General features: G+C 37.8%; 1 protein-coding gene across 6 annotated transcripts in view; it reads right to left on the reverse strand.

The window, feature by feature from the left end:
• TBC1D5 (TBC1 domain family member 5) overlaps positions 1-27858 on the reverse strand; it is a 512051-nt gene that overhangs the window by 283330 nt on the left and 200863 nt on the right. For 4 of the 6 annotated variants that reach the window (XM_050938356.1, XM_050938355.1, XM_050938358.1 and 1 more), the window contains one exon: positions 16430-16558. In XM_050938356.1, the coding sequence (XP_050794313.1) occupies positions 16430-16529 (100 nt within the window). In that variant the 5' untranslated portion in view covers positions 16530-16558. Of the gene's footprint in view, positions 1-16429; positions 16559-17806; positions 17828-18912; positions 18981-27858 lie in introns of those variants that run through there. The other 2 variants (XM_050938354.1, XM_050938357.1) reach the window with 2 other exon arrangements.

Here is a 27858-nt window from a genome sequence, read left to right on the forward strand (position 1 = left end):
TTAAGTATATGTCATACTTCTTGTATGGTTGGGATAGGAGACTCAGATTTGGAAGTGTATTATTTTTAAACATGCTACATTAATGAGATGTTATTTCATGAAGTAAAATAAAATCAATCTTAAAAATAAAATATTGCAGTCAGCTGGCGAGTGAGAATTCAGAGCTGAGCTTTGTACAGAATTTGCAAAGAACAAGTTTTAGAACATTTTAAATCATACTTGTATAAGAAAAAAATAACACCAGGTCGCAGAAATTTGAAGGTGGCTCTGTGGCTCAACATGCTTAATTTTCTTCTCTATTCCATTAAGATAACATCTGTTCTGGCCACCAGTCAGCAAATCAAATTTGATGAGAATTCATTTGAGTGCAAGGTAAAAAGGCATACTAATGGACAGATTTATGGGTTTTTTTCCCTCCTTCAACGAAGCTTTTACATTTTTGAATTAAAAAATAAACAAAAGCAACTATAGTATCTTAAAAAATTATTAAGGGGCAAGCATATGGAAGAGGTATTCTAACCCTAACCAAAATACGACATTTTCGCCTTAAAAGAAAGCATCCTTTTTTCATGTAATGTATATGACATACTATACATTTTTAAACAGTAAATTGCCGATTCTATTTGATTTGATTGGATTCTATTTGAATTCAATTTGATTAGGACATGCAGACAGATGAGAAGGATACATGGGATGGATTCAAGCGACAGACCACAACTGACTTATTTACAACTGGGAAGGGCATTAGCTATTTAAAAAGAAAAACAGATTTATTTATTTTTTGAAAAATGGCTATTATATTTTACATATGCTCCTATGCAGCTTCTATTTTTAACCTTTTTACCTATATGGCATAACATTAAAAACATGGGTCTTCCATTTGCATCAAATCGTACCTAAATTATCCACAGACTTAATATGAACATATTATTATATCAAATAATTTGTGAGTTGCATTGAGTTTCAGTAACCATCAGCCTAGTATAGCAACTACAGTTGCAGTGACAGACTAAGCACCTAGTAATTCAAAGAATTTGCTTAAGTCTCCTGGTGCATAAAAATGGTTTAGAAACTTTGAAAGAACATCCAATTGGGCAATATTTTTTCACTTCTGATCCTTCAGGTGGGAATCTGGAAGTACTGAGGCACACAATATTTGAACATAAGAAAAAGTTAACTACTTTTTTTTTAGTTACATCTATAGCATATAAATAGCTCCATCTGAATTGTGGGAAAAATCTGTCATAAAAGCCTTAGTAATGTTACATGCACCCACTCTGACATCATACCATCTTCCAAATATTTATGATTTTACAGGAAAGCCTGGGTTTTTTAGTTTTTTAATTTTAATGAATACTTATGAATGACTAAAAAAATCCGCTACATTTTAGTACAAGTGTTTTTACTGCATTTTTAACTTTACAAAAAGTATTTCTTTTGAAACTTGAATACCAAAAAATAGCTATCAACAAGCCCCTTCATTTTAAGTTTTTACCAACTTTTACCCAAATGTTAGACCACTTAAGTACATGAAAATACTAATTATGTTAAGAAAATCCAATACATTACATAAAGTAGTTGTGTTTATGTTAATAGATTAGTCTAAGTGTAAACGTTACTCCTGGGGGGCATTCTGCGCCAAAAAATAAGAAATTCTGCAAATTTTATTTGTCAAAATAACACTACATAATCACACCAGTTTCAATTATTTGGGTAATTTATTTCAAAATACCTGTCAGCAAGTATGTCTGTAACAATACAGACACAAACAAATTCCTCCTAGAGTAGAGTTAAAGAAACTCTTATGATAACCCAGTTCCTGTTCTCTGCCCCCTTCCCCCGCCCCCCCCGCCCCAGAGCTCAGCTGGGGAGAGAGATACCCACACCCCCCCGGCCCAGATACCCACACGTCCACCTCTCCCCAGAGCTACGCCATGCTCCCCCTTGTCTAGACACTCCCCTCCCTCCTCCCAACCCAAGAGCCCAGGGATCCAGAGGAGAAATAGCTTGATGCTCGGTCCCAGGCTTGCATGGCGTTTCCTGTGCATCACCTTCTCCTTCCCTCAGGGCATGCTGGGAACTGCACATGCCAGGAACCCTCTAGCTCCCTTCCCCTCCCTCCAGCAGTCTCTTCTATGTGCGAGCTGGGCTCTGCCAGGTCCAGCAGCCCCTAGTGGCAGCTAGCACCACTGCAGCCCATTTCTGTGGAGAAAAGGAAATTCTGCATACACGTTTATTTCTGAAAAATTCTGCATTACGCAGTGGCACAGAATTCCCCCAGGAGTAAAATGTGAGTCTATGTGTTAAAGTAAGGCAATCTAGTGAAAGATAAACACGACCAAGTACATGTGTATGTGTACGCCAGTGCATGAGTCCTAAAAATAGAAGTGCTGGTACTTCCCAGATCCAACTCCCCACTCTGTAAGGAGAGAGAGTGGTTCAGTAACCTGTGTGGCCCAGGAAACTGACCTGCCCTCTCTCCTTCTGGAACGGGAACATGGATCATAAGTACACTTACTTTTCTCTTTATTTGTTGCATTTGTTCTGTCTTCCTGTCATCCAATATTAACCTGGGTATTTACCCAGAAAAGCATGAAGTTAATTCTTGCACCAATTTTCACCCATTTGTTTTGTGCAATAAACAGATACATTTCTGGGAAATGTTAAACAAAAACAAAAAGGGCCTTGCTTATCAACAAGGAGCTACTACATGGAATTTGTACCAAACTAGACCATGTACACGTATGTGTTAGGATGGTGTTTCTAATCCCATCTGGCCTGCGCCCTTGCTTTTGTTGGTTCACTGAATTTTGAGCACGTTTAGGTCTAAAGCTAGACAAGAACATGAATGTTACTGTAATTTTTTTTTTAATTTCTTATAAGTAAAACCTTTAGGCCAAGATTTTTTAAAAATATGATGTTGGTTACTCGATTTGAGATACCTTAACAGAGGCCTGATCTTCAGAAACTGCTGAGCATCTAACGTCTGAAAATGAGGTCCTTTTATAACATCTCAGGATGGACACCCAAAAATGTAGGCAAAATGACCAATGACTTTGGCCTACACTACTGCCTCACTTAAACCATACTGCCTTCAACCCGGCTACCACTGCAGTCCATGGGAACTTTGCCATTAATTTAAACAGTATTAGGACAGTCCATTATACAGAAAAAGTCAGAGGGAAAAAAAAAAGTCTCAATCATTTTGTTAAAAATAATTAAAGTTGATTAGTAATAATAAGGTACTGTAACTGAAAAGATAAACAGTAGAGACATTTGTTATCAAAGTAAAATAGGAAAATTAAAATAACCTGTAACACTTTTATATATGCAATTCATCAGGAAATGTTGTAAAAGAACAAAAGCAAATGTTGGCTCATTCTGGAGGTTCTTTGTCATCATTAATGTATTCAGGTTTTCACAGCTGAACTGCTGTACTTTGAAAAGATTCTCATAAAAGGAAACTCATTCCGCGTTTAAACAAAGCTGTCAGGTTACTGAGATTCAAATTTGTTTGTATGTCCAGAAAATGTTTTCTTCTTAAAAAAATATTCTGGGTTAGAAGTGTATTATTCCTTCGCGCTCGATTTGTAAACAACAGAAAACAAGCTTTTGTTAAACACCGCACTTATTTATTTATTTTGTGGAGATGGGAACAGTGTATTCCAAAGTGGAGGTGAAACTACATTGTGTGGCTATTTTACTTCATTACTAGTTGTGTTACTCAAATTGATACAAATGGTCTCCTTCTGTTTCTGTCTGTCTGCTTGCCTGATCAGTACAACTAATTGTCAGTGCTGGGGAAATCTCCTATATCTAAATAGAAGATGTGCAGTTTGTAACCTGCTTAATTCGCCTTATGTCCTGCATGGCCCTCGGTATGGTATTCATTAAAGCATCAGCTGCTTTGTTTGTAGCAGTGGCACCTAAATGTAGGCTTATTTTTCTTTGTTAAGATGCCAGATTGTTGATAAATATACACATCTTATTGTGAATAGTAAGAAATTAGCTAGTAAGTATTATGGTACTTTGTTTTTCCCCTCATGCTGAGCACCTTTACTTACTTATGCACCTATAGAGAAGACACTGCAAAGTTATACAAGATGGCAAAAGATTAAGGCACTTTTAGGCCTACTGATCTGAAGCCTAAAATCTGACCTTTGCAAGGGTAAGCTTTTGACAATTAAATGAAACACAAGGCTTAATTCCCTAATTTTTAAAACAGGAAATTCCAGATCTTTAAAAATAAAAGGAAATGATCAAAAAATCAAAATTCAGAAAAGTTTCAGTACATATTGACATATTTTGCTGCACTTTAGAAATTAGTTTCTAAGGCAATCAAAATAGCATAAACAAACTAAGGGCTTGAGATACATAGGACTAACTCCAGCTTTATTGTGTTGTGCTTGTTCAGGTTATAACTACTGTACAACCTGCATTCCTCTACATCGAAGAACAGAAGTGAACTCAAAAATATTTGAGTACAAACTGATCAATCCAACATATTACCCACATTTAGGATTATGATTCATGTGTTCCTCTTTCACGATACCAATGAAAAAACAAATCCAATTAACATCCTGAGATTTGATATGTAGGATTATATAGACATGTACTGTACATATATTCCCTTTCAAAACTATGTTTAATATATAATTTTAATCATATTACTATAATTAATCATACTATGATTTAATCATATTACTATTTATTCACATACTATGCAACTGTCTCTTCCCAATGCAGGAGAGAAACATGAAATAATTTCATTCTTTATTTCTTTTTTGCATGGAATCACTTGCGTGAAGTGTATAACTGCACCTTCATAATTTTTGTATCAACTTTCAATGAAATGTAAAAGGAGAGAATGAAGGCCTCCTTTTGTACTGCTATGTTACTCGCAATGAGCTAGTTTTAATATACACTTAATTACAATTACAATGGTCACACTTGAAAAATGTCTTCTGTGTTTAAAGACTACCATTTGAGAGGAGTGCCTACATTTAAAATGAAGAATACGGCTAGAACTGATAAGCTCCCACAAATGGAAGAACCTTCTTAAGGGTAGCCACAGTAAGTGAACCATGTAGGTCAAAGTACTGATCGTTCCAAAAATATTTTTTACGTCATTTAACTATAATGAACGACTACAGAGACAGAACCATGCACAGAAGTATAGTCATCTTTACAAAAATCATGTTTATAGAAATCTTATTCTTGTTCAGAACTGCAGACTGCCAGTAAAATGAATTTAAAATGGTGCGGCTTTCTTAAAAAATAGCTTCCCTTTTTATTTAATTTGCAATCCACATACTTTTACAAGTTGTGTCTTCATCGGACCCCTCATCTGAAAAAACGAAGTAGGCTGAAACTCTCACGCATTTTGTTTTAATCAAACCTGGATCCTATGGCATCTACTTTAGCTACAATCAGGGGCGGCTCCAGACACCAGCGCACCAAGGGCAGCCATCAGGCTGCCTTCGGTGGCATGCCTGCGGGAGATCCGCGTCCCGCGGCTTCAGTGGCAATTTGGTGGCAGGTCCGCCGAAGATGCAGGACCGGCAGACCTCCCACAGGCTCGCCGCCGAACCTGCGTTACCGTGTTACCAGTGGACCTCCCACAGGCGCGCCAATGAAAGCATCCTGACTGCCGTGCTTGGGGCAACAAAATACATAGAGCCGCCCCTGGCTGCAATAGGGATCAAGATGAAAGCACAGTTGATAGACCTCACAGACAAGACAAGAGGGATAGCAAGAAAAACTAGGAGAAGCATTGATGGTGGTGTCCCTACCTTTATTATTGAGAGGGTTTATTGTCAAGGACGGATGTTCATAATTTGATGCACATCTAGATAAAGTGTCATTCTGTCACCAAAAGGCCTTCTTTCATGTCTCCTTGACAATCCACTTATGACAGTTTCCCTATATGTTGACTGGCAGCTATGCAGGCCTTTGTGATATCCAGATTGGATTACTGCACAGCACAATTCATGAAGCTACAATTAGTGTAGGATATAGCTATGCAGTGTTAGCTATAGGTAGAAAAATCACATGATTTTCAGCTGCAAACTTGTGCTGATTGTTACAGAACCATGTATGGGTTGGGTCCCGGTAACTCACAAGTCTGTGCTTTAACTGTTCATAGATTTGAACATTGAGGCAGGTCATTAAGGAAGGTCCAAGTGCGGCAACTCATTTCCTTCCTCAGTTTCACGGAGCACGAGCTTGATGATCTTTGGGGCACAGTGTAAAACCCACCCTTTTACTCTGAAGTTGTGCATGAGGTGATCTGGGGCATGCCTATAGTCTACAACTAATTAACACCAATTATACAGTACAGTAAAATCCAAAAGTACTTTAAATACAATTTATTTTTAAATAAAAATGTTGGGTATTATCCATTGCCAACTGGCTTTATAATGTAATGTAATATTTTTAAAGCATTACCATTTTTCCTCCTGCCTGATATCCAATTCAGAACGTTTTTCCAAGAAAGAAATTAGAAAAGGAAATGAAAGTAGAATTGAGAGAGAAAGTGACAGGTACAGTTAATGCAAGTTGTAAATGAAGAGGAAGTGTTCCCGTGGCCTGGTAGTCACCACAATTCTGTTACTGTTAAAAGCAGACTAAACAGTAGCTATTATTATTATTATTAGTGTTATGTTAGCATCTGGTGTTGGAAGATGCAGAAAATATCCTTGTTTCTGCTCAGCCACCACAACATGAGGCAGACTTAATAGAGCTCATTCTTCTATGCAGTAGTGAAATTTTATCCCTGCAGCTCTGTCCTTATCTTCGAGGTGCTGAGTAGCCTGGGCCCAGCCTTTCTAAAAGATCAACTAAAGCTTTGGGACCAGGATCATGATCAACAACTCTGCTCCTCAGACAGAATGGGACTTTCTACCATAAAGGTAAAGGTGCAGACGATAGCACTTTCTTGGACACTAGTATGAGACTGTGGAATGAACTCCCAAAGGAATTAAGGACCATCACAAACCTCACCACTGTCTTCTCCAAGTGCAAAGCACAGTTCTTCTACCTTTATATATGCACAGCAGCATTTACATTTTAAAAAAATCCCTCAAAACAAAACACTACATGGAACAAACAATTATCCCCTGGGGAGAAACTGAGAGAAAGAACATATCTCACATGCCATATGTTAGTCACACTGCTTAATACACTACTGGAAGGCATTCAGATACTACAATGGCAAAGATTATATAAGAACTTATATAGTACAGAACAGTACAGAAGACCTCTGAGCCCTGCATCACCATCAGCATCCTGCTCCAGGCTCGAATTTACGATCATATGAAAAACATCTTCTCTAGTTTCACAGATTTCAAAAGCAGTTTTCCATTTTGTGCCAGTTCTTGGGGTGCACCCAGGACTGAGAGTCACTTTGTTAACCCCTGAATAAAGCATGAGGGAGTCTTTCTTGTGGTAGCTGAGTGTCAGCTTCCTACCACCTCCAGTCTTTCAGTCACTCCTCTGGGCTATGCCAGTCCTAACTTCACCTGGCAGGTTAACAATAGGTGCGAAGCCCAATTCTCAAGTCCCTTTGAAGCATTACTCTGATATCCAGCCCAACATTGGGTACTCACAGAAGTTCCAGACCCTCTGCATCCAAAAGTACAGTTTATCGCTTTTAACTTAAACCACCACTCCTGTAAACCACAGAGCACTTGTGAGCGCTTATAATAAAATAAAAGTAGATTTAAGAAAGAATAAAGATTTAGCTAGAAACAAGAGAGAGTAGTGGAAAGAAATGGTTACAATACAAAACAAAATCATAAAATTTGTACAAGGGCCTACACTTATCAATACTCACCTCTCCAATATAATAAAATAGGTTAATCCCTCACCAACACCACCACCAAAGTTCAGTCTGTTGCCAAGCTGGCCAGTGTCACAAGTACAAGGATCCAAATGTTCATGAAAGTACCCTCGCTTCACCGGGGGTTCTTCAATGAATGGATACGGAGTGCTTCTCCCTCCTCTGTGTTATTCTGAAAACCTTTCTGTTTCTCTTCAAATAGGTTGAGCTCTTGTATTGTTGTAAAGTTTCATTTCTACCTTTAAGAGGTCTTGATCCTTTGTCATTGCATCTGATGGCCTCCCATTCAAAGTCTTAGTATTGCACAAGGCTAAACAATTGTGCCTTGAATTGTGTCAGTAGAATTGCCATACTGAATCAGACCTGTGATCCTTCTAGTGCAGCGACCTGTCTCTTAAAGTGGCCAGCACCACCTAACTCTTGTAGATGACGGAGGGAGAAGTAAAGTGCAGAGGGCTTGATGTGCGCGTGTTACGATATGTAGGAAATTTTCAGTCTGGCTTACAGACAGAAGAGGGTGATTAACAAGGAATTGCTTTTGATTAAACATGTCAGTGTTAGAATATATTGAAAAAACAAAGCAAAATATATTTAGGTTAAAGAGGATGTGTGTGATGCAGAGACCCCTTGGCAAAGGGTCCCATTTTTTGTAGACATCTCTCACTTCAAACCTGACAAACTCACTGTATTAAACCTAAAACTTACAAACTATCCTAAAGAGCAGCATGTAATGTATCCGTAGAAAGCTTGTAACTTGCTAAGATTCATAATCATTGAGAGTTGTGTGTAGTAGTAGTTGAGGAGTAATGTATTTATTTTTAAAGTGTGCTTTCTGGATTTGGAATAGAAGTTAGACACCAGGAGATAATGTGTCTCAGTAATGGCAATGGAGAGTTGTCACCAAGCTCTGTTTGGCATCAGTGCTGGGGGAACACAGAGGGGTGCCCTCTCCTCCTTCCAGGCTGTGGGGTGGGGGTGGCTCCAGGGGCTCTTCACTTCCCTTCTGCCCCTACCCAGGCTGAGTGCTGCAGGGAGGGAGAGGAGGGAGTGAAGGGGCAGAGGCACTGTCCCATCCCTGCTACTCTCAGGAAGTGATGGGAGGAGGCAGCAAGGCTCTTTAGTTCTCTCATCCCATCCTGTGAGGATGGCTCCAGGTTGCTACAGGGGGTGGAGAGGAAGAGAGATCTGCCTATATCTGCTCTAATTAGTTATTCTGCCCCACAAGGTGGGCAAGTGGGCCAGGCAGCCAATCAGAGGGCTCAGATTGGCTAGAGCCAGGGTAGTCAATTTGTTTTTTTTGTCAAGGTCCAAATTTCTTGGCGAAGCTATAGTCAAGGTCCAGATACCAAAGAAAATAATAATAAACAATAGTACTGTTAATAATAAGTAAATTAAAAATACTGGGGTCTGTTCAAAAGCATCTGGCAGCCCAGATTTGGTTTGCAGTCTGCCTACTGATGACCCCTGGGCTAGAGGTTCTCATTTGATCCTGAGACTGGCTCCAACCCCAGCCAAAATCATGTCACTCACCAAAACCTTCAAGAGTTGGCAACACTGCAAGTCTGGGAAAGGGGATGAAGAACCCAGGAAGAGCAAAGAAGAGGCTGTGAAGGGGAAGGCTGGTCTGGGGGTAAAGGGAAGAACTGATGGGGTTGTGAGCTGGATGGACTGAAGTGATGGGGGGTAGTTTTAAGGGAAGGCTTGAACTGATGCGGGAGGCAAGCTGAACTGAACTGAAGGGGGCGGGGGCAGAATTAATTGCTAGGCAGGAACAGGAAGATAAGTAGGTGAGAGTTCCTTCAACAGGGAGCCAAAATGACCTTACTCAACAAGTCTGGGGAGTGGGCAGCACTAATTGTCTCACACAGACAGGAGATGGGCAGGGGGCTTTCAATAATCAAAAGACAAAACAAACCACAATTTTTTTAAAACCCTCATGATTTTATTCTCAAGTTGGCCATACTGCGACAGCTGAGAGCAAGTGGCTGCAGGGTCACTCATATTCGTTAAATAGCATCACAGAAACATAGGACTGGAAGAGATCTCAAAAGGCTGTCTGGTCTGATCCTTTGCCCTGAGGCAGCAGTAAGTATTATCCAGACCATCTCTGGCCAGCAGGCTCCTAGTTTTAGCTGCTTTCTGAACTGCTCCCACCTAGGAGTTTATGTCTCCTGATTGGTGGAGCTGAGGGGACACTGTAGGTTGCATCTCTCCAGTTAGACTCCTTCAGGACTAACCATAGAGACCCACCCAGGAGGACTCTAACCACAGAGATGTAGCCTACACCATTGATCCCCAAAGCACCCAGCACCACAGACTTGGAGCTAGCACTTGGACAACACTGGGTAGTGTTTTAGCCATCTCTCAAGCTGGTTACAGGAGCCTGCAAGCAAGTCAGGGAACAGCAGCCATAACGAGTATACAGCAAACCCAGCCAGGAAGCAGCAGGCATGAGCAGCCAGAGCTGGACCCAGCTAGGGGCTGCAGCCCATCCAGAGCATTCCCCTAACTGATTGCCGGAAAAGCCAGAACTTCCATCCATCCAGGGAAAATGGTATATAGCACAGCGAGCAACTCAACCAGAGCTCCAGACTGTCCTGAAAAAGACAAGGAGCAGCAGCTTAGCAATTTGCCAGAGTTACCTGCACACCAACCCAAGAAGATACCAGAGCCATCCACGAACATAGCAATTTGTATGCTCCAAATGCTCAAATCATGCTGCAGCTTTGTTAGTCCTAAGTACTGGTAATCAGGATATTTTCTGTCATTTAAGTAAGGCAATATTTATTCATCAAACATGCATTTTAGGGGATTCAGTTATTTGCATAAATTCTCCAGATTTCTGGACTTTCAGCTTTAACAGGCATGGTCATAGCAGCAGTGATCTGTCTGAGGGAAAGTCCCAAAAGCACTATGTTCTTCTTGTAGTTATTCCTAGCCTGAGGTGCTTGTGCTCACATGATTAGAAACTCTTGTCATAGCCCAATTCCGTCTATTCGAAATATAGGAACAAAAGCAGGACCACTGCCATATCACCACAGTGGATCAACCAGAGGCTCACCATCCCAAAGAGGATGGTAAAGAGGAGTTCAAGAGAAACGTCACATTTGTTTTTAAATAAACGCATAGTACATTTTAAAATAAATATAGACTGGGGTAGGCAACCTATGGCACATGTGCCGAAGGCGGCAGGCGAGCTGATTTTCAGTGGCATTCATACTGCCTGGGTTCTGGCCACTGGTCTGGGGGGGCTCTGCCTTTTAATTTAATTTTAAATGAAGCTTCTTAAACATTTTAAAAACCTTATTTACTTTACATACAATCAGTTAGTTATATATTATAGACTTATAGAAAGAGACCTTTCTAAAAGCATTAACATGTATTACTGGCACGCAAAAGCTTAAATTAGAGTGAATAAATGAAGACTCGGCACATCACTTCTGAAAAGTTGCCAACCCCTGATATAGACTATAGCACGTATGTAGTCAAAGTATTGTAAAATACTACAGACCCATATTGACCTGGCCCCTGACATGGGCAGTTTCACACTCTTTGATTGTGCTCATTTCAGTCATACCCTACGATATCTATCTTTCTAACCATATCACCCTTTTCCTCTCTCACATCTAACAGCCTCTTTAAAAAAGAAAATCACTCATAACTCATCACAAGTTTTTCCTTTCCTTTAATAGAAGCCAAGAACATATTACATTTTTCTATGTGAAGTATGCTATTAAATAATAGCTTGTAAACTAATTAAAGCAAATGAAATTGTGAGAACATACTGACACTGTAAAAGTAAATTACCCAATTCATTAATAATTTCATTTCAAGTGACCTTAACTGTATTAATTGTAATATTAAGCAAATTATATTGAAATGGATTAAATACATTGTTCTAGTATATCCTTGGAGGATAAACTTCCCCATGAAAGGGGACTAGCACCTACTGCATTCTTCAAAACGTGCATTAAAAAATTAGATAATGCTATAAACTGTGTTACAGATAATTACTGCAACTCTGAAATAAAGCTACTCCAAGTTTTACCACTTCACTGCAATTTAATCATCAAGAACTTGGAAAAGAACAAAATAATTTGCTAGGTACAGTACATAGTGAAATGGAGAAAATCAGATTCTGAAATGCTGCCTCCAACCATCTCTCCTCATCTCCAGGGTTCAAGACTTTTCTAGAAATGGGTAGAGGTTCATAAACCTGAATTTTCCCTAGCAAAGTGCAACCACATTTCAAATACCCCATGCATGAAACAATAAGTAGTTGGAATGTTATTTGATGTAAAAAGTATGAATGAGAAGTCATTGTGCTAAAAAGTTCATTTTTAATTTCATACAGAGAATCAGACTTTAGAAGTAACTTAGATACCTGATCCTTGGGTTAGAGGGCTTGAAATTCATTTCAACTCTGCTGAAAGGGGGAACCACGCTAATAAATGAACAGGTCCAGAATCCATATTGTGGTTCCCTATTTAAGTTCTTCTGTCCAGAAAGTGCAGTACTGACAACCATGATGAATCTCAGGTACACAAATAATCCAATTCCTAAAAATACGGTATGGGAACAAGAATGCACCCAGAAACAGGATGCAAAGAAGGCAGCTGTGCATGTTGAGAGAGAGAAAATACAGGGGTCAGTGGAGGTCTGACACTGGATAACAGTGAGAAGTTCAGGGATTAGCAAAAATCCAACTGTTAGGATAGGTTTATGATTCTATATATGGAGGAAGAATCTATATTTAAATGCATACAGGAAAAATAAAAAAATATATTTTATTTTGTTTCCATTTTTAGTTAAAATATACATTGCATGCAGATTTTCATGCTAACAGGAGATTATTATTTATCAATGAAAACTGCTCAAGTAGAAAGTGTGATTTCCTCTTGAAGGACAGATTTAAGCATTCATGTGCTTGGACTCTTGAAATGATGCATTCTGTTCCTTCTTTGAAAAGAAATACTTTGCCTCATGACTGTGTTCAGGTTACCCATAAGAAGGAGCTGATTCCAAATCTGCAACTCATTTGCACAGGTCTTTAGGAAAATTTTACTTTTGTTTCAATTTCCCTATCAGTAAAATGGGGATACTTACCTCACAGCGCTGTTTTAAGAATTGTTTGTGTAGTGCCTTTAAAATATAAAGCTACATATAAGCAAGTATTTTTACACAGAAGATTTCTACAGATCCTAAGTATCAGTAATATAATTAAAGATTTCACAACTCATTTAAAAATCAAAACGTCTTTCCTGTTATTGATCAATTAGTGGCCTGAATACGGCTGTCTTGATTTGGATAATTGCAAACAAACACACACTCATGAGATTTCACTCTGATTCAAAATCCCAATTTCCTTAACCACACAAAAATTGAATGGGTAACTTTTTTTCTCAAAATAATCACCCCTTTAATTTTAGTCAAAGGCTCTAAAAAAAATTCAGGAAAATCAAAGACAAATGTGGCAATCCTACAACTCTATATTTTATATCTATAATAAACATACATGCTCCCCAAATTTAGTATTTCCTGTAGCTTGCCAGATCAGACTAGTTTCTGACATTAATGAGATCTATTTTCACAATGCTTATACTTACTAATGATCTGCCTTATTTTCTTTAACTCATCTCTATAAAGACCTTTACCATTTAGTCTCCAAGATAATACTCTAAACATCTATCACCGCTTCAAAAGAATAACACACAGGGCCTGATATTTCACAATATTCTGCAAGTCATCTCTAAGCAATATGCTGTATCTCTTGTGAATTTCTATACTGCTTGACAAAATTGCCTGGAAAAATTCTTTAGTGATTTTTTATTATCCTTTAAATAGCGTAACCAAAACAATGTATATTGGGTACATCTTCAACTATAACAGGGAAACACGTTTATCTTAAAATATAGGGATGTGGACAGTATTTTAGCAAAATATTAAGATAGCAATTCAAAAGATAAATTCAAATCCCAGCATAGACAAATGGTACATTAGTAGTACAACATATTACCATGTGAGAGAAATGGGTTCATGAGTGACACCTGGATGCTCACATATGAGGCCAGCATATGATCGTAGGGATACTCTTCCCAATGAATGACTAAATTTATTTCAGTAGAAGGGACCATTATGATCACTTAGTCTGACTTGTTGTATTACACATACCTAGGGCCCTACCAAAGTCTCTGATCAACAGATGGATCCATCCCAATGGTTAGAATACTCATTTAGGAATCCGTGATTGCCTCCTTACACTGAATTTCCGAGGCGGATTGGATGGGCAAGGAAAATTACATGCTTTGATATACAAGCCCTCTCCCACAGCAATCCAAAAATATACTTTATTTAAAATTAAATGATAAAAGGTAGAAGATTGATCTTGGTTACATATGGCACCAAATTAAAATGCAGTATGTGTTTCACAGTAAAAAAAAAAGCTATGAAAATGAAATGGATGCATTATATAAAATATTTACATATATAGAATGTGAAAAAAAACTGTACTATGGTTGGTAACCCTTATGACTTTGGGGGAACCATGTATTTACATATCCTTATCTTCCCGTGTGTGTGTGTGTGTGTGTGTGTGTGTGTGTGTGTGTGTGCTGTGTATATATTTTTAACAGTTGACAGCTGTTTTAGAGCATACAGAGATGCCAAGCTGAATGAGGGCCTTGATTACTTCAAGATGAGCTATCTGAAGTTTCTATTCATTTTAAGTGTTGTTAGTGGGAAGAGTCATTAGTCACTTCCTTGTCTCATAGAACATCAGCATACATTTACATTGTTAATGAACATTTGGGGTAAATGAATTAATGGCACTTTTAAACATCAATTCAATACTAATAACTTTGTATGTCATAGAAATGTTAAGGTTGGGATAAAAACTAAAAGCCTGTTCATTCAAGGTAACTAATCACTCTTGGGCACAATAAAGGGTAAAATTAATTTAAAATGTTTTTGTAACAGGGTTAAAATCTTGACTTGTCTTGAAACGGAGCTGAGAGAGATGTGTAGATTTTTTTTTTAAACTAAACAAGAAACTTGCAATTTTTGATCAGTGTTGCCTACACACTAACCCAGGGGTAGGCAACCGGCGGCACACAAGCTGATTTTCAGCAGCACTCACGCTGCCCAGGTCCTGGTCACCGGTCCGGGGGGCTCTGCATTTTAATTTAATTTTAAATGAAGCTTCTTAAACATTTAAACATACAACAATTGTTTAGTGATATATTATAGACTTATAGAAAGAGACCTTCTAAAAACATTAAAATGTATTAACGGCACACATAACCTTAAATTAGAGTGAATAAATGAAGACTCGGCACACCACTTCTGAAAGGTTGCCGACCCCTCCACTAACCTAAAGTACATAACAAATATTTCATTTGGAAAACATGTAAAACTTCAGAATTTTATAAATCTTTATTCCTAGGCTTCTGAAAATGTGTACTAAGAATGCATTTGCTTTATCAAACTTAGATGGCTATTAACCTTTTAGATGTGAAGTGTAAAAGCGTAGTGACATTCACTTGAAAAAACTACTACCTTTATAGAATGGGTTCCACCAAGATGTCCATTCTACTTTTCCTCACATTGAAAAAAGCTTTATAAAGCAGTAAAAACTTAGTGCTGTGATTTTAGCTTTTTACAAAATAATTGATATCTGAATTAAAAATTGAAATGTTGCTCTTTTTAATACATTTTATTATATTGCAAACTTACGCAGAGGCACACAGAAAACACATGACTAAGCTGTTTCAATTCTAATTTAAAATGAATTTTTTATCTTGCATTCCTGGTACATGCGTTCAATGACTGGAAAATTAGAGGTAGTTAAGGTGTCATTGTGTATAACTGAGTACTTGAGGAATGTTTTCATGACAAGGATGAGGTTTCAAGTATCTTGTTAAGCTTATCGTTTCCTTCTAACCAACCATGTTGTCATTACTAGCAAATAAGTAGGAAGGACAAGTAACACAGACAAGCACTTGCATTATGCAAGCAGTTTCTTCTCACTGTTCATTTGGGTAGTCTGAATACTGCCTTGTGTTAATTTACCTTGAGTTACACAGTAATTTCCATTTTAATTCCACCTGTTCTACTTTAGGTTTTTATTTAAGGAAACCAGGAGAGATAAGTGTTATGATTCAAAGGAATAAAAAAAGAAAACAGTCTTTTTTCATCAGCATAACCTCACCCAAAATAAAATGCTAAATTTTATCAAAGAAAAAAATCAATAGCGTAGAACAGCCAAAAGAGCCCATCTTTGAAAAAAGTTGTAACAAAGGCCATGTTTCATTTCAATATTTTTATGCTGAAATCACTGTTTGGTTTATGATTAAAAAAGGATGACAGCGCATTAAACATTTGGCTAATGTTTCTATCTGTAATTGAAAGTTGACTTTCCGTGGTTTTCATTAGTATCAGAGTGCTGTACATATACTCTGCGAAATGTTCTTAAAGTTGCCCTGCTCAACTTCATTGACAGAATTAAACAAATTATGACAGGCATAGCAATCATGAGACTCTTACATAAGGTTTCTAAGTACAAAGTAAAAAGTATAGAAATATTAAACTCACCTTCTTCGGGCTTGTTCAAGTAACCCTGCAAGGGATCAATGCCTATTTCTTGCTCTTCTGTTTGCAACGGGTGACTGGTTTCAGATATGGAATGATACATATTGGCAATTTCCACTAAAGAGCGATTATCTGGGAAGGGAAAACAGAGACACAACTAATATGTAAGCGTTTCTTTCATTGCTTTACAATAACAAAAAGGCAGCAGAAAGCTTAATGCTGTAAATGCTTAGAACGCTTTCCTGATTTCTAGCATGTTACCATTATATGTCTGGTAAGCATATTAAAGAAAATTATGTTAAAGAAAATTAATTCCAAATCACTTAACTTCTGCTCAGGTGTTTCTGAGACATCCTTAATTTGTATTATTATTATTATTTGTATTACAGTAGCACCTAGAAGTCATGGGCCAGGATTCCACTGTTCGAGGTGCTGTATAATCAGAACAGTAAGATGGTCTCTGCCCCAAAGAGATCACCATCTAAGAATAAGACAGTGGCAACCAGTGGACACAGACAGATGGGGAAGTACAAGGAAACAAGGACATAGTATTGGTCAGCAATATAGGCAGTAGTCTCAGCACACTAGCAACCTTATCATTGCCAAGTTTCTCATTGGCATCACAGAAAAGGAAAGAGAGCTTTAAGGAGCATTAATGAGGTAGTCTATGAATGCTAACAGGGAACTGCTCCCAAGTGTGATGAGTAGCATGGAAATACAAAGGTGGTTGTTTGACAATTTAACAAGTGTGTGATGGAGGCACTATGGGCTGGCTGGAGGAGACAGTTGCCATACTGTTAATGAATGAGACATGATAGGTAGAGTGGGAATACGCCACAAAGAGCTTTAAAAGCAAAGACAAATAGTTTATGTCTAGTACTAGAGCAGATTTCTCAAATGCAGCCATTAGGAGCTTTTCTTGAGGCCACAGCCTCCTGGGCTGTGATTGGGGTGGGGCTGTGGCAAAGCAGTGGCTTCTCCCATGGGGCTGCCTGCCTAACCCCTCTGGAGCTACAAATACTGTAGGAGCAGGTGACTAGGGTGGTGTGGCTCAGGCTTCAGCCCTGGAGTGACAGGTGGCAGGCTCTGGCCACGTGGCAGCAGGCTCTGTGCCCCAGTGGCAGGGTTTTGGGCTCCATCCCTGGACTCACCCCCACCATCATCTCGACCTCTGCTGCCTCCTCCAGATCCCCATTGTCCCTGGTCCCCCTGCCCCCTTACCCACCTCCTCATCCAGGGCTTAATTTGTACCCCAGCATGCCATGGCTGATTAAGTCTGCTGTGAAGAATGATATTAACAAATATACAACAATCACTTTTCACAGTAGCAGATTTCCTAACTAGCAATATATATAAAAAAAATTATAACATGCAAAGTACCTTATTTTTGTTTCTATTCTGTTTAGGTCCAGTAAAGAATAGAGGCATTATTTTTATTTTTGAGTCTGCAAAAAAACCCTACATAAATAAATTACAATGATCTGGACATGTATATGTGCATATTTATTTGTTTTTCCTAAAGTTAATTAAGTATTTTAAAAAAAATTGCTAGCATGGCCACCAGCAAGAGTTGGTGGCTGCACTCTGAGGCCACCAAAAAATATGTCATGAGAACCCCTGTATTAGAGAATCGGAAGCCAATGAAGGAATGCAACGAGAGGGTTTACACTGTCACAACAGCAGGTTAGGAAAATTATCTTCACAGCAGCATTCTCAAGAGAAATGAGAAAAGCAAGATGACATTTTGGGTCTTTATTAAACATTTCAACCTTTACATCTTGAAAGATATGTAGGTAGCTTACCACAGAAGAGAAATGTATGATTTTCCCAAGCTAAGTAATTACCTTATCTAAGGGTGCCATCCCTTCAGAGATTATAGAATGCTCACTACCACCACCTAAGGTCGTCATTCTTTGCCATTTTTACCAAGCTTATTGACTTTCTAACCCCATAAGGAAAATTTCTATCTAAAAGACCAGGAGAGGAGCAGGAAGAATATTTTACAATAAATAAAAACAAATATATAGAGAACTATCAATACCAAAGAGTAAATACGCACAAAATTCAATCACCTCACAATCACTTTTCTTTCTGCTCACATGAAGTATGGTGCTAATCACATGGTGTACACCTACAGTTTGCTGGCAATCAGTGAGAAACTCCCGATTCAAAATGGGCCTTGCATCTTTGAGATTTCCCCAGTTTTATATATCTTTTCTCTGTCTTGCTTCTCCCTATGTTGTATTAAACAAAGAAACAAAGGGATTCTCTGGATAGAGAGGTATAGCTAAAAATCATGAACAGACTAGATTCGCAATATATTTATACTTCTACGTACTAACTCAAAACAAGCATGTTACATAGACTGATACATGAGTGTGAGGCCACTTTAGGTTTTTCCAATGCAATTTTGCTACATAACTTCATGCTAATCAACAGAATATTTGTAGAATTTTTAACCACAGTAAAAATGATTCAAGCTTTACCTGAATTCTTAGGCATCAGAACAGAACAAAGAGGGAGAGTTGTTTATGACCAAGTGGTCTGAGGGGAGCTGGAAAAGGGCGGGAGAGAAATAGAGATAAATGGATAAAAAGCTGGAAAGAATTAAAACTATGAAACTATCCAGAAAATATCCATAGAGAGATTATTTTTAGGACTGTTTCTACTTGCTGGAGTTTTTTAGCTTCTGCCTTGGTTTTCTCTGATATGCTATTGACCTTCTAGTTTCTTCTTTACTAAATTTACAAGCTTATTTAGAATTTTATTGCCAGAACTTAACTTCTTGCTGTTATGGCCCCTCTGACATTGCTTCACAATTTGTGCAATTACACTGAATGCCTTTCAAATTGAGAATCAGATTCAAAAATCATTTTGCTGGTCTTTACAATTTCAACAGTATTCACATAGTTAATTCATAGGATTTGTTTCAGATTTCTAGACTTGCTAGTTGTTTAACACGCACAACGTGCTTGGAGCTCTACCTACAAAACAAGGCTTTTGCTCCAATGCATTTGTTGTATTTTATATTCTCCTCCGCCCCCCGATCCCTTATCCCTTCCTTCCTTTAGCACTTCCCAACAATCATGCCTTCGCACCCCTAATCTATGTTTGGTGGCATAATTTACTATACACAGACTACTTAGGCACTTTTAAATAGCTGAAGAGACATTCTTTTGACTCCTATACTTACAATTGATCACACTGTTTATTTGTATTTGGTTACTGATACATGGGATTAGTACTGCAATATTATAATTAGTCTGCCCATTCTTTGTATTCCAAGCAATTTTCTTGATAGTTTTATACTTTAATTCTTTCCAGTTCTTCCAAAAATAAGCAAACAAAACTATTAAACTATTAAGATTACCCATGGGATCTTGCGTTGAGAAAGATTAATTCTTTACAGATTTGTTTTTGATTTGTAATGGCCCATAACATATTGTTCATATTAAATAAGATGTAATTTAACAGCATTTTCATTGTGAAACATTAAAAGGTTTAGAAAAATCATTTGAAAGAATTTACAGGCTACCGGATGACATGACTCAAGGTTTTCTATCCAGTTAATTCTACTGTCACTGCTTGGACCAAAAGTGGGTCTAGGATTTCCTCTTGCCTCAAGTTATTTGTAAAACTTGAAAGGAACATGGCTTTCAGCTTCAGCAGCATTTCTACAGGGCTAGGATCCTTTTATTCTTCAATTTCAAATGGAAATTTAGAAGGCTCATTATAGTTTCAGTATATCTCAACTGAAGTATACCTCAACGTTCACTATACCAAATTATTGACATTAATTCACTTCACTCCATCATGTGCATAAATAATTGTATTGTAATACATAGATAATAAGACACATTCAAAGGAGCTGTGTATGGATAATATATAAACATTGATCAGTTATTAACTGCCTTTTGATTTAAAAAAATCCTCAAAAATTTAACATTTAAGAAGTTTCCTTGAAATTTCATCAGTAAAAATTAGTGCAATCTATTCTTATCAAGATATGAGATAAAAAGCAAAGACAGGAGTATTTTCTCTTCTTAGCATCTGAACATGTGAGTTATTCAAACCACAAATAGGAATGTTTAAAATAGTAAAATTTAATCAAATTATTTTTGTAAGTCTGAAATATATATAATCAGATAGGAATACTAGGAAGTGTAAAGTACAGGATATATAAACAGAATTAGGTGTAGGCCAGTGTATCCACCTTATACAATGCCCATTAAGGTAGAAATGGAATTTTCCAAAAAAAAGAAGGTTGGAGGGAGGGAAGCAGACAAATTGCAGGTATGAGGGAGGGCACAAGGACAGGATGGAGAAAAGAAGGAAAAGAGCCAAGGCAATACCAGATCAGAACAGGACTATCAGATAGCACATAAAATGACTTTCAGTACATCTTGGCATGACTCGGGGGTACATTTACCTTGTAACTGGAGATGAGATTGAAACTCACGTAGGCATACCCACTCTAGCTTTAATCTACATAGTACGGCTAAAAGACACAGTGGCACGGACCCCAGCACAGGCTAGTAATGTGAGAATGTACCCAGAGTTCCAGGTGGGCTTGTACAGCCCACACCAAGGTCTGTGCCATTACACAGACATATCCTTGAGGAAAGTCCGTTTGGCTGGGTGGAAAGGGATTTTATCTGGACAACCCACACCAATCTAAAAGGTAACCTACAAAATTAATCAAGTTCTGTAAACATTCACTATGTGTTGAAGGCCCATAAAACACAGGCAAACTACATTATCCTCATAATTACTGAAAGAAAAATAAAGCATATTTTCAGGGAAAAAGGATGTTAATGCTACTTCTTGGCAAGGCTAGGAATGGCATTCAGCACATAATAACAGTGGTAAAGTTACTGAAATTTATCTCTACAGGTCACTTAAGTATGTGTGAATTATATGTATTGAAACTACATATAGTCTTTGCACTAATATTTGAGTACTTCATCCACCTTCACCAAAAGTTCTTGGTCCTTCATTATATACCAGATAAAAAATATACTATGCATCCTTCCCCTTTTAATTATCAAAGCCAAGGATGAGTAGAGGAAACTCATGGTTAGCTAAATGATAAATTATTTGCTACCCACAAAGTCAGACTGATTAAAATGTCCTGGCTAAAAGCATATGTCATAAGTGGTAATGGTCTTACGTTTTGTTTAAGTATCACAGCATCATGTTTGTGAGGGTTCACAGCTTCCCTTACTTACAGTTGTACAACGTAATCAAGGGAGTTAGTTCAGAAAGGAGAGATTCTCCATTAAGTACAAGGCAGGTTTACAACTGTTTTAAAATGAGCTATTAGAAAGGTAGGGAAGGATGGTTGCAGTTAAGGCATTAGAGTGTGGTTTATGAGATTGAGAATTGGTTTCCAGCTCTTCCACAGACTTGTGACTTTGGCCAAGTCACTTAGTTTCCAATCCTGATTCCATTGAAATTAACAGCCAAGGTCACTAAAACAAGTGATGAGGGATCAGGTCCTCATTCTCTGTAAATCAGTTCCTTATCTGTGATGTATCCTACGTCACAGTGATATTGTGAGGATAAATTCTTCAATGTATGTGAAATGCTCAGATATTACAGTTATGAGTGTCCATGAAAGGTTAATAAACAAACAGGACTGTTCAGGAACAAAACAAAAGACACTTTCAGAACATGACTGAAATTGTGCAGTATTTTGGCTGCACATCACCTTTAAAATATAATCTGAACAGACACTGCTGTACAATATCTACTTGTCAGAATAATTACTCCTACAGCTTTTACCTAGCAATAAGTTTTACTATTAGGAAAGGTATGAGAAATCAGGTAACAATCTTACGAGGATAAACAGTTAGTTAAAAATTGTCTGAAATAGTTAAAAAGTTCCCACAGATCTAGTATAATGAGGAAAACAAAACTACTGCACCTTAGAAAGGCAAAACCCTTATTAATATTACATTCCAACTCATAGTGAATGACAAATTTAATATTTTCATTGCTTATATTGCCATATAATGATGGATGAACCTCAAAAGGTTCAAAGACCACATTCAGGATAGCATCTGAGAGCAGGAACTGAAGTTCATATGAACATGTCTGATCTATAAGGTGGATTGGCAGGTTCCCCCTCTGGAAGGATGCCATCAATCCCTTCAGCTTTCCAGGTTTTGGTTTTCATCAACACAACATTGATCTCCTTAACTGAATATGGAGAGGAGAGTCAGAATACAACGTCCAGTGGCTAACTGACGACATTGGTATGTTGGTGAATTAGCACAAAACACAGAGCACGAAAAACACCAACACTTAACAGAATCACCACATAATATCAACATTACTTATTTTAAACTGAAAAACATACTAATAAAAAAACTAAGTGAAAGTATAATATTTAAAATACATTAACCTTCACTGTTTCAATGGCAATCTTGGAAATGAGGTCTGAAGCATGGATAGCTCTAAACAGGTTCGCTGCTGGTTGCTGAACCTAAGCAATATTGCGTAGTCAACAGAGAGAGGACCACATAGCTACTTTGCAGATCTCTTGCGATTGAAAGCAGTGGTAGTCTTGCCTTTAACTGAGTGAGTCTCCATAGCACTTTCTCTATTTTATATAGCTAACTGCTATGTCCATTTAAGTCATGGCAATGTAAAACGCAATTAGATGTCCTCTTGGTAACAACAAAATGTTAGGTGGACTTTCTAAAGGTTTTAGTTCAACCAATTATAACAAAGACCTTTCTAACAAAGCTGGAATGAGTTGACTTTTTAAACACTGGCAGGCAAAGAACGTCGGCAGACTGATAGGTTCATTAAGGCGGAACTCCATCAGCATCTTGAAGAGGAATGAGTAATTCACAATAAATGAGGTAGTGCCCCAAATATCTGGATTGGGTTAGGCCCCAATCTTGCTAAATGATCCTCCTGGGCACATCTCTGAACCTCTGAGGACCCTGCATGGAGTAACTAGCAGGGTTAGGGCCTTAGGCCAAGATTCTCAAGAGAGACTAGTGATTTTTATACTAGCTAGGACCCAAACCAGCAGGAACCTTACTGAACTACTTCTACAGATCAGTACAACTGCTATCCATTGAACAAGCATCTTCTTTAGATAGTGCACTTATTTACTACGAGGAAACGTGCACAATTTGACAAATTTTAGATAGCACAAAACATGACATTTTTGTTTTATAAAATGCATCAGATTATATATCATTAAAATGGAATGATGCAAACACTAAAACGGGCTGACATTGTGAAGTACGTTAGTTAACATTACCATCAGCTGGGGTCCAGAATGAAACAAATTAGATCACATCACTGATGAAGGATATGTTAACAGTCAGTGAGTCTGATATTGTGAAATGCAATTAATTTTGTCCCATTTAATAAAAATTCCTATATTTTAACTTCTATCTAATCTTTAATAAAAACAGAGTTACATTGGACTCTAAATAAGTTAATTAAGTATTAAAATCAGTCATGTGAAAGTCTTAATATTTAATATTGTTAGATTGTATATCAAAGTGGTTTTATTATTTATTTACTGCAAACCTTTCCAGAATACTTCATATGGCAACAGGGGGTCTGAATCTCACAAGATAAATGCATTTATGATGCCAAATAAATTATATATAAAAGCATTTGTCTTAATACATGTCATTCAATATTAAATATCACCCATTGGTACCACCCTGAAACACTAATCCATTTTTACCAACCGCACATTTGTATTATTCAAATGTTGTCTATTAAATAGTTGTCTCTAGAGCCACAGTGAAGGGCTACATACCTAAGAACAATTATCATAAGAGCTTTAAAGCACAGTCTGCAGACTTAACCCTACAACTTTCATGTCTTACTAGCACTTAAACATACAGGACATAAACTCAATGGTGAATTAAAATGTCAGGCACGAAATACAATAGAAATAGTTGGAATCATGACAAAATATGTTTTTGGCAGTTCACATGAGGGTTTAAAACTTTTCATATTACAATGAGAAAAGAGCACTGTATTTAAAAAACCCAGTCCTTGCTTACAACAAGGACAGGAAATTCTAAAATAGAAGTCTGTCAAAGCACAGAACAAGTTTATTTGGCTGATAGCTAGTTTACTCTTGGTTACCATGCTTCTTCAAAATACTTCTAGTTGTTTCATAGAAGAAAACATTAAGCAGTGTATGGGATAAGGACCCTGGGAGAAGGGATTTCTTACCTCATGTAGATCATTGGACCAGATAATTATGAACCATGGAGTCCCTGCTAACCATATTATCTATAGCCTTACCCACATTAGGAAAGGTTTGTATTTGACACAGGGCTTCTTTGATAGATATAGATAGTGTCCCACTGATAGATATAGTGTCGACTATATTGAATTTCCACTGTAAGAAAGTGAGGTTCAACATGTTTGGTACTCTGTGCAGGCAGGACAACCATTTTCCAACACAGGTTAAGAATGCACATAGGGGAACAGCAGGCAATAGGTTCTAGCATATAACAGCTTCAATAACAGAGTTTTCTAAAACAAAAAATTCATGTGAAACTGAGACAGACTGTGCAGATTTCTCTGGTTTACTTTGATGAAAAAATCTTAATTTTTTCCACATTCAAATATAAGATTGGGAGAGGGCATATCTTTAGCTGAAAAATCTTAACCTAGATTTCAGAACAAGCAAATGGACAATAAAGGAAGATGCTTGATCACTGATGAGTCACCCAGACTTATGAACTCAGTAACTACTCAAGTCCCCACATATGCAAACTCTTCCACAGCTAGGGCAACTCAGAGCCTAGAACAATAGAAAGTAAGCTAACAGAACATCACTGAGCACCTAGCTGCCCACCAGCAGGTGTGAAATCAACACTTTATATTTCATTGTAATTTGTATTTTCAACTCTAACTCACAAAACGATTATTAAGATATCTATAGAGAACTCCTATTTGGTAATAAGTATTCTTTATTTGGAAATGTATTTATTCACTTGTCTTTTTAATAAAAAACTAGAGGACATTAAAGTATTGGACTGTTCCCCTGCCCCGGTTATTCCCTCCATCATCTCCCTTCCATGACACAGTGCTCCAAGGGAGGGCCATGCATAGCTATGATTGGTGCTCAGAAGTATTTTAGAATCCTCAGTTGTGGAAGTGGAATCGAGCAGAGCAGACAATTTGCTACTCTCCATGCCTGTCTCTCCTAGGTGTAATACACCTCTACCTCGATATAAAGCTGTCCTTGGGAGCCAAAAAAATCTTACCACGCTATAGGTGAACCGTGTTATACTGAACTTGCTTTGATCCACTGGAGTGTGCAGACCTGCCCCCCCAACCCCTGGAGCACTGCTTTACCGCGTTATATCCAAATTCGTGTTATATTGGGTGGCATTATATTGAGTTAGCTGTGCAGTAGCATCCATATGGATGCCACGGATCTGCAGATCTAGGTCTTCTTCTTGGGGCTCCAAAGTTTGGAAGATGTGGGTTCCAGCCCACTCTGCATCTGCCTCCCAAAGTCCTTTCCACCGACTGGAGCTATATCTCAGAAACTGCATTGGATCAATCTGATGGAGTTTACTGGTCTTCTCTATTCCTCCCTAGAGGAGAGGGAAAAAACAGTCTAAAAAATTCTAAAATCTAAGTCTAAAATATTCTGGATGCAGAAGTCAATAGTTACAAAGTGTTTCAAAAAAGTACGAAATGCAGAATTGGCTTTAGAACGTTTTCTCTGCAAATATAAATTCACCCCTTGATTTCTCTATCCCAGTATTTCAAAAAACACTATGAAGTTTTCCTTCCCCAATACTTAAAAAAACAACGATGTATACAAGTTGGAGAACCACTTAAAGATCAGTGACAAACTGAGGTCCAAACATTAAAAATCATCCATATTTTGAATAAACTTTAAGGTATAGTCTAGTGACCTGTTTTCAAAACTGTTAAATAAAATGGAAATTAAATATAGTGTATCCAAATATAGTTGAGAGATTAAAGTAGTGTAATATCGTTTACTGCATGGAAACTATTCTCTTCGGAAGTATTCAAGAGTTTTCCTTTCAAGAACACAAGCGCGATGTAATGCTATGCACTTTATGTTTTAGTAATATCTTTGTAACTCAAAGGGCCAAAGAATGTCAAGACTGAAAGAAATCTTTTAAACAGTGAACTGGAAAAAATGGCAGCTTAGCCTGCAGCTTTACCCAAAATGATAGTAACTAGCTTAGACGCTAAAAGTGCATTAAAATCAAATAAGTTTCCAGGATATCACAGTTTTAAAGTAGTAAGCAATTAATTTAAGATTCAGCCTTTATTCTTTTACTGGTTTGACAATATTTTTATAGAAACACCCAGAGTGTTCATGCACGCATAGAGGCATTTACATAAAATATTTCTGTTCTAGTTTTCCTGGGCATTCAATATACACATGCTAAGGGGCATATTCTCATACTGAGGTACAAAGAATGCTAGTATAGGTCCCCATTCACTGTGAAAAAAGGACTCAGTTTCATCGGTTGTTGAAAGTACCATTGAGGGAGGGTGGAGGAGACAAGGTGCAATCTGAACTGTTGTTCAAGTGCAATCCAGTGAATACATATGATGTGTGTAACAATCAGTGTTAGGTTTTTCAATTACTTATAATGCCAAAGGGAGTAGCAGCTTACTTGTGTATACTGAAAAGCTGTATTTAGAGAAAAACGAAAGCCAGGGCAACCAAGGGGGCCAGCCACAGACAAACTATTCTCAAGTTTCCCATGAACATTATCCCTCATAGCCAATTGTTCACACTCTCAATTTACTCTGTGCTCGGTACAGCATTTATGTCAACCACCATGCAGTGTCTGTTCTCAGCCCATTACTTCAACCTTACTGGATCATGAGTAACAGATGCTCTTCCAGAGGTTCACACTATTTTTTCACAAGCTTCTTTAGCAGTACCTTAACAGTCTACTCTATGGGAAGGCTGCATTTACACTATAATGCCTTCAGAGCAGGGGAGTTCCTGGGAATTAAAGACCAGCTAGAAGGAATTTATGATCCATGGAACAGCTGAAGGCTGCTACCACCACCTGACCATTAATCACAAGGTAATGCCCTATGCCAAGGTAATTTTTATTATTATTATAAGCATGTTTTACACTAACATTTTTAAAGTATGCTTGTGTTGTCGCTCTGCACATCACAACCAATGTTGCATCCTTCCAAGAATGAAAATAGGAGGCTGAGGAACACCATCAGTGTTTAGAGACAAATCACTCTGGGCTTGATTCCCAGTCTCTTTCTTACACAAGCAACAGAAGAGAGAAACCAACTGCAGCCCTACACACTTCCCTTCCCCTCTGTTATCATTATTGATATTACAGTAGAATCTAGCAGTACTATCCTCTGTCTGGGGAAGTGGGGTGCAGAGGAGGAATAAAGGGGAGAAAAATTAT

This window comes from Gopherus flavomarginatus, chromosome 2 (genome assembly GCF_025201925.1).
Source record: "Gopherus flavomarginatus isolate rGopFla2 chromosome 2, rGopFla2.mat.asm, whole genome shotgun sequence".
Taxonomy (NCBI): Eukaryota; Metazoa; Chordata; order Testudines; family Testudinidae; genus Gopherus; species Gopherus flavomarginatus.